Source organism: Diabrotica undecimpunctata, chromosome 4, assembly GCF_040954645.1.
Source record: "Diabrotica undecimpunctata isolate CICGRU chromosome 4, icDiaUnde3, whole genome shotgun sequence".
In the NCBI taxonomy this organism is placed as follows: domain Eukaryota; kingdom Metazoa; phylum Arthropoda; class Insecta; order Coleoptera; family Chrysomelidae; genus Diabrotica; species Diabrotica undecimpunctata.
In genome coordinates, this window is record NC_092806.1 from 145,209,148 (window position 1) to 145,217,390 (window position 8,243).

Genomic DNA, 8,243 nt, shown 5'->3' on the forward strand with positions numbered 1-8,243 from the left:
ATGTACTTTTCAAGAAAACTGGAAAGCCGAAAATAGCGTTGACATCTGTCAGCCCACCCGCTTGCTTGGAAATAGGGCTAAAAGTAAATAATCCTAGCAGTACCACGTCCAAATTAGGAATTACCAAGTACCTCATATTACGAACATACTAGTCTTTTATGAGGGGCGACTTTTTGCAAAATATGGTTCTATTAAAAAAAACTAAACTATTTTCATAAACTATGCAAAATTTTGTATACAATAATATTACAATACTTTAAAAACTCACCTTTAAGTCTCCTTAAACACCCAAAATGCAGCTCGACCAAAAAACTTTCCTTGCCAGACAAAATTATTCTAACCTCAAACGTCAAAAAAACGAAAAGTTTGCGCAAAAAGAGAGAATGCTTACGTTCTGGCAAGGTGCTGGTTAGTAAACAATGCATACGATAGATTTCGGAGTCAGTACTTTCGCGAAAGCAACCTACCCCATATTAGGCACTTACAAGGCTAATTTCCTCATGAAATGTATCACTTCACTTATGTATACCTGGTAACTGCACTGATGATGGACTAATTTGTCCGAAAACGTTCTGTGATGTAACCCGAAAGGGTATTTTTAGAATACATATACCATTTATAGGTAAGGTTTTTTTTTTAAATAAAAGTTTTTTCTTTACATATATTGTCATAGTACTGTTGTTTATCAGCCATTCGTTTTCGTTTTATTTCTTTGTTGAGGTTTTTTAAACTAGGTTTTATACTTTCACTATGTATACCACTTTGACAAAGATTTCTTCTATTATCAATTATTTTAAGGGCTTCATCTGCTATCCAGTGTTTGTGTTTCACAGGATTATTTAACTTTGGGCGATTAATTGGTGTTTTTACACAATGTTTCTTTCAATTTTTTTGTCATATACTCTTACGACTATAGGATATACTTTTTTGCAGACGAGTGACGACCTTCTTAAAGCAGGTCGTCCTTTGTTTCAGTTCTATTCTCTTTGTCTCTCCTCGTTTGTTGGACACTTTAAGTTTGAGCTTTACTTTAACGGATGTATATAATACTTCATCCGAACATCACCACAGAATAGAGATGAAAGTGCTAAAGTTAATTAACGAAACCATACTATCACCCGTTACGTACATTTCTCTCTAAATATCTTAGCCTATCAAAAGGAAATTATTAGTTTTATATTTGCATTTATTTTTTGAGTACGCCTCTGCAAAGCTCGTCTTCTAGGATAGTTTACGTAGGTGATAGAATATTGATCGAATTTCATGGCCCTTACGCTAATGGATCCGTGGTTTTCGTTATGGGATAAAGCTCTTAGATTTGTAATTCCTGTGCCGTACTTGAATATTACATTGTTTACCAGTTGCATCTAATTCTAAGTTTGATGCCGTTTACGATGCAGTGGAACACAATTCAATAGGGAATAATTTAGCAAGCTTTGGAAATATGGATCGTTTGACCAGGATGTATTATACATTTACGCCAATACAAAACAGTATAAAATGTGATATTAATTTAATAAATTAAACAATATATAACGTGTTTAGTGTTCAAATTTTCTTTCCGTTTTAGTTATATTGAAAATAATTGTTGAAAAATAAACTCTTGGCAAAGGTCAACATTTTTCATCACTGTCACTCAACAAGGGTTGATTAACACTCTTGTCGAGAGTGTTCCGCAAAAACAACTTATTTCAGCATAGCCCACACAAAAGCAATAAGAGTTCGTAAATCAGCTGAATAAGAAAGTCAAGAAATTCCACGTTACGGATCATTACGCGGTCTCCAAAATTTTCTTCCACAGGTATCGACTAGAACAATTATTACAGTATTTAAAAAAACATTATTGGGTTAATTAGACCCTTTATTCGTATATGCTAGCTCAATATTTACATCCTGGAGATTATGTAAGATTTGTAGAATTTTGTGAATGGGTTTTAATAAAATGCCGAGATCAAGATTTTACAAGTATCATGGACGCAGTTTGGATTCCGCGATTCCTTAGGCTCCCGAGAGGCTCTATTAACTGTGATGTGTATACTTGTTTTATCGACTACAAAAAGGCATTTGATAGAGTAAAGCATGATAAACTTCTAAACATCTTGAAAGAAGTGGGGTTAGATGATAGGGACTTAAGAATCATCTATAATTTATGTTACAACCAAACAGCCAATATTAAAGTGGATGACCAATTGACAGAGGCAGTCTCCATAGATAGAGGAGTGAGGCAAGGAAGCATTCTGTCCCCGGTGTTATTTAATATATACTCTGAATATATCTTCGAGCAAGCGCTAGGCGAACTACAAGAAGGCGTATTAGTCAACGGAATACGTCTAAACAACATTAGATATGCCGACGACGCAGTAGTTTTTGCAGATAGTCTGGATGGTTTGCAAAGAATAATGTCGCGTATATCAGATATAAGTAGAGAACACGGACTTGATCTTAATACGAAGAAAACAAAGTACATGGTAATCAGTAAGCGCGAAATATTAAATACACAGCTTTTGGTTAACCAAAATCCAATTGACAGAGTGGACAGCTACACATACCTAGGTACCAACATTAACAGCCAATGGGATCACTCCAGTGAAATAAAACAACGCATAGGAAAAGCGAGATCGGCGTTCAAAATGCTACCAAAATCTCTCTCATTAGATGCTATGTATTTTCTACGTTATTATACGGAATAGAGGCGTGGACACTTTCCGAAACTTCTTTAAGAAAACTCGAGGTATTCGAGATGTGGTGTTACAGACGTATTTTAAGAATTTCATGGGTAGATCGTGTGACTAATGTTGAGGTCCTACGTAGAATAGGCAAGGAATGCGAGATTATTAACACCATCAAAGAGCGCAAACTAGAATATCTTGGCCATGTTATGAGGAATGAACAGAGATACAGCTTGTTGCAACTCATTCTTCAGGGCAAGGTATTTTTAAAGAGAGGACCAGGGAGAAGAAGAATATCTTGGCTTCAAAACCTGAGAAAGTGGTTTAATACATCGACAACCGGACTATTCAGAATAGCAGCAAGCAAAGTTAGGATAGCCATGTTAATCTCCAACATCCGGAACGGATAGGCATCGTAAGAAGAAGAAGATTTTACAAAAAAATTATTTAGTGTACTGAATAGAAGTTTAGAAAAAATGGTATGTTTAACCGCCATAACAGCCACTTTCATTTCCTGCATTCTTTTCGTTTAATGTTTTTTGTCTGTGAAAAATAATAAGACAGTCACTCTCATGATTTATGACGAAAATTTAAACGTTAAACGAGACTGTTACTGCAAAATTTTACGGCAAGTAATTGTACCAGCACTGCACGCTTTACATAATAATAAGGCTAACGATGCTTGGTTTCAACAAGATGGAGCACAGGCTCACAATATTCGGGGAGTCGGCACATTTCTTGATGAAATATTTAGGGATATACGGATAGCTAATAAAGAACCGTTTCACTGATCACCAAGATCCCGTTATCATCGTTAAATTACTATATTTGGAAATATGTTAAAAACAAGAGGTTTTTTGAACCTGTCACTACAGACGAAGCTATAATAAATAAAGTATTACAAGTTCTTAACGAAATAGGTAAAGAATTAATATCAAGAGCTACTAATGAAATTGTGATTAAAAGAGTTCATAAATAATTGGATGTTGATGGGTAATTTATTACATTAATAAGCTAGTGTTTTTGATAACATCTTTTTAATTGTTGAATGTCTAACTTTCACTCTGAAAGTTTTTATATTAACACAACATAGTGTACGAAACAAAATTTTTTGGTGACAAAATTGTATAAAGTTAATTTATTTGAAAACTGAAAGAAAGAGGTATAGGGAATACTAATACAGATGGATAGTGAAAAATATATTTTTCTGAAATAATGAATTACATACAGGGTCTCCAATTTGAAAAAAAAAAGAATTTGATGCCAATTTGGACAGCACCCTGTATAATGAAAAAGGCAACTTTATATTGTAAACAATAATGCTGTCAATGGAAAAGGGAGAGGCCAACGAATACGTAAGCACAGAAAAAAACACTATATAGCATTGCCAAAAGGAGCTTGTAGTGCCTAAACGGTTCATCCGATCGTGACGTACGACAGCTCGTTGAAAAGAAGAGGGGAGCACAAGTACAACAACAACAACAATTCTAAAAGGACATTACAACGTATGACGTGGCCGCATAGGACAACGGGACATGGCAACATAGGAAAACGGGTATGGTAACAGAAAAACAAGGCGTATTTCCATTGTTATTGATCTGATTGCTATGTACTAGACGTCAATTATGTTGTGTTTTTACCATATCACCATACTCTTACCTGTAAGACTTTCAAGATTTCATACTCTATCCTAATTTTATTGACCTATAATGAGGTTTGCTTGAAATAGAGACAAAAAACAAAAGAAACTACCAATAATAATAAACATATATTTTCACAAATAGAATACGAAGAACGTCATAGACAAATAATTTTTGAATGGAGTTCAAAAAACTGTATAATTAATAATAAACAGATGCCAATTTATAACCAATGCGGTTATGCAATGAGATATGTCCAGTCTGATCAATTATTGAAGATTATTGAAGTACAACAGTGGAATTACATTAATTATAGGCATCTGAATATTTCGTAGTCCTAATGAATCAAAATGCCGTGCTTTAAATAATAAATAATTATTAACGCACATTACTCTATATCACTCATAACTGTAATACATATTGTTGTGAAGGTATTTTGTTGTAGCATGTTAATAATATTTACTATTTTGATTGGGAATTAACCACCATTAACACAATTTGAGGTTAAAATACGATTTCCGAAGTGAAAATCGAAACATATTACTAGTGCTCCATACTCACCAGCTTCTTATAGTGCAACTGAAAACGCTGTTAAAATTGTAAAAGTGCATAATAAAGTTCTCTTCTCTAGTAAAAAGTCAGATTTAATATTCGATTAGCTATACATTACACTTCAGGAGTGAGCCCAGAAGTAGTCATGTTTGGACGATATTTGGACGATCCAACCCGTTCGAACCGAACGCGCTCCATCGACAGAGGGATACTTACGCCCAGACGAATGAGAGTGACACCAGCCCCGCTTCGATGAAGATGCATTTAAATTACATTTAAGTTATTACTATACAGTTATAGTTTGTTGTTTATAGTGTTTGTGTAATAAAATTACGTAAAATTCTCAAAATTCTTCACTACAAGCTTTTCCATGGTCCTTCGAGCCGGATAAATAATTATTACCAGCTACCAGCAAAGCTATAAAGAAAACAACATCTTTATTCCTCAAAATACGACGCCATATTTGCCGGTTAATAACCCCCACGAGGCTGCATTTTACATAAAAACTGGTTGGGTACACTAAAACTAAGTCCTAATTCCTTTTATCATTTTCAAAATATTTACAGTCTCTATTTGATTTATTTTACATGGTTTTCAAACCAAATTAATACATTTTATTATTTCTAATGGTGATATCAATTACATTAAATATCTTACTTACTCTCGTCTTCATTGTGAATGTGCTAAACTGATTTTATTATACCAAATTTTAACTAATACAATCGTTAATACATACCTACATAATATTTTTAATAACTAAAACATTTATCGCTCTTGTCTCTACTTAAATAAAACATATTTTTTATTTATTTTTACAATCATAGTAGATTACCTAGATATTTATTTCTTAACCAACAAACACATTTTCGTAATTTAAACCTGTATAATATGTATAACCTGTATAACTACATTACATACATTACACTTCATCCCTTATATTCAGGGCCGCCCTTATAGCCAGGCCGGGCCCCGGGGATGAGACCCGGCCGCCCCCCCCCCAAACCCAGTATCTGATAACTCATAAACTGGGATATGTAATAGTGAACACTCATGCTATTGACACAGGAAGGAAAAAAATTAAAACAGTTTTAACAATTAAACTTTGTTTTTAATTATTTACAATAGAACTGTTAGTTACAACATAACTTTTCTTGCTTTCATATCCGCAAAGTTTTGGATCACGTGGTCGAAATCAAGAGTTTTTGCAAGTTTCGACTCTATGCTTAACAGTCCCAAATCAGATAATCGTTGTTGACCCATAGTAGATCTTAAACAATTCTTAATTCGGCTCAAAACACTAAATGATCTCTCGGCCTGAGCAACGGATACTGGTAGGCAACAGAATATGCGAAGAGCAATGCACACATTGGGGAAAAGATTTGTCACATTAAGGGACACGAGCTTGTTCAAAAGTTTTGCTGGTTTCAAAAGTTTTCAATTAAATCATTTCATCAACTAGATCCCTGCTTACATCTGAATTGTACTCTTCGGCGAATCTTACACAACTTTCTGAGATCGTATTCTCGTCCATTTCGTTATACTTCCATAAAAATGAAAATTTCATTTCGATTTCTCTCAGTGCTGTGAACCTCGTTTTCAGGTTGGCCACCAAAACATCAATAATTGTGTAAAAAACTTCTGTTTTGAAGCGTTCTTCCGGGGATAAATTTAACATTACATCTTCTGTAGCTGTTTCATCGTGAAAAGTCTTCCTCTTTCTCGCACGGGAAGTGGAGAGTTCCGGTTCGATACCATAAGCATTTGCAACATGTTTGCATTCAGACAATATCTTGTCCCAGTTATTTCTTAAGGCACTTAAATCATCAATTAGGCTCTCTATATTACTACTCTCAACATCCAAAGTAGCGTCCATAGTTTGAACCAGTTGACTTCTGTAGTTGATGGGTACCAACACTTTCACCCAAATTGACGCCATGAGGTAGCGTCAACCATAATAGAATAGTATTTAGATCGCTTGAGTTCGTCCACAAAGCTTTCCTTACATAATCAGCACAACTTGCTATGAACTCGTTTTGAGTTCTCCAAGACAAATAATGCACTTGCATTCTCTTATCTGATTCTTGAGATTGCTTAACCTGATCTAGATGCTTCGATAAAATAGGGTCATAATGACCTAAAAGTTCTAGCACGCCCAAAAAATTGTCAAAAAATTGTCAGCGCTTCTGCGAATCGTGTGGCAGTGGCCGATAGAGCGAGCTTCCGATCAGGGGCTCCCACGCGCAATGTATTCCCGATATATGGCCCCGGGGATTTTGCCCCCCCTGCCCCCCTCTGGTCGGGCCTGCTTATATTAACAAACATACATATTTATTTCATTATTTTACATCTTCACATATTTAATCATACTATTAAAACATGTCTGATCTGAACAAAACTAAGAGAATAGTCGCTAAAGGTGCCCTTACACGCTTCACAGCATATTTTAGAAATATAGAACATAATGAAACTATCAACCTCGATACTTAGAAAATCGGTTATCCAAAGCTCAGGAGCTTTTAGAGGTTTTTAATGAGGCTCAACTGCTTATTGAAACTGATGACCCTGACTGTGAGAAAAACTATGATACAATACATGTCATTGAAAGACAGTCTTTTGAAGACAGATATTTTAAAATAATATCTGACACTAAAAAACTTATCTCATCTAAACAAGCTACTGAATCATCTGATTCACGCAGTGTCAATGATTCAATAGCAGCTGGTCCTACAAATACAAGCAACATTAAATTACCTCCATTAAATTTACCTACATTTGATGAAACATTTGATCAATGGCTCTTCTTTCGCGACGGTTTTAATTCCATTATAAAAGATAACACTTCACTTTCAAATGTACAAAAGTTTCATTACCTACGTCTTTCTTTACGCGGCAAAGCTGCCGACACTATTAAATCTTTGCAAGTCTGTGATGGTAATTACGATATTGCTTGGGCTTTACTAATTGAAAGATTTGAAAACAAACAATTGCTTGTAAATAATCATATTAAAGCCATCTTTAATTTACCGGTAATTAGAAAAGAATCAAATCAAGGTCTCAGACAACTTTAGACAATACTTAAAAACATTTACGCGCATTAGAAGTTTTGTAACGCCCTACACAACACTGGGATGATTTGATTATTTACTTATTAACAACAAAATTTGATAACTCAACAAGACGCTCTTGGGAATCACAAAACTGCACAGACAACGTACCAATTTTAGATGACTTATTAAAGTTTTTAAAAGAACGATGTCATGTTTTAGAATCATTAGACGACTATAATGACAATAAACAGGACCGAAATCCACCACGTTATAAACATAACAAGACTGACACCATCCTACTAAGAATTGCCGTTCTGCTGATTGCAGAAAATGTG

The 8,243-nt window shown here is 34.6% G+C and overlaps 1 protein-coding gene across 1 annotated transcript; it reads right to left on the bottom strand.

Moving 5' to 3' along the window:
* Window positions 1–6,299: 6,299 nt before the first annotated feature.
* On the bottom strand, window positions 6,300–6,797 carry LOC140438990 (uncharacterized). Its single transcript, XM_072528625.1, has one exon. It carries the CDS (start codon window positions 6,795–6,797, stop codon window positions 6,300–6,302), a length of 498 nt encoding a protein of 165 aa, XP_072384726.1.
* Window positions 6,798–8,243: the final 1,446 nt, after the last annotated feature.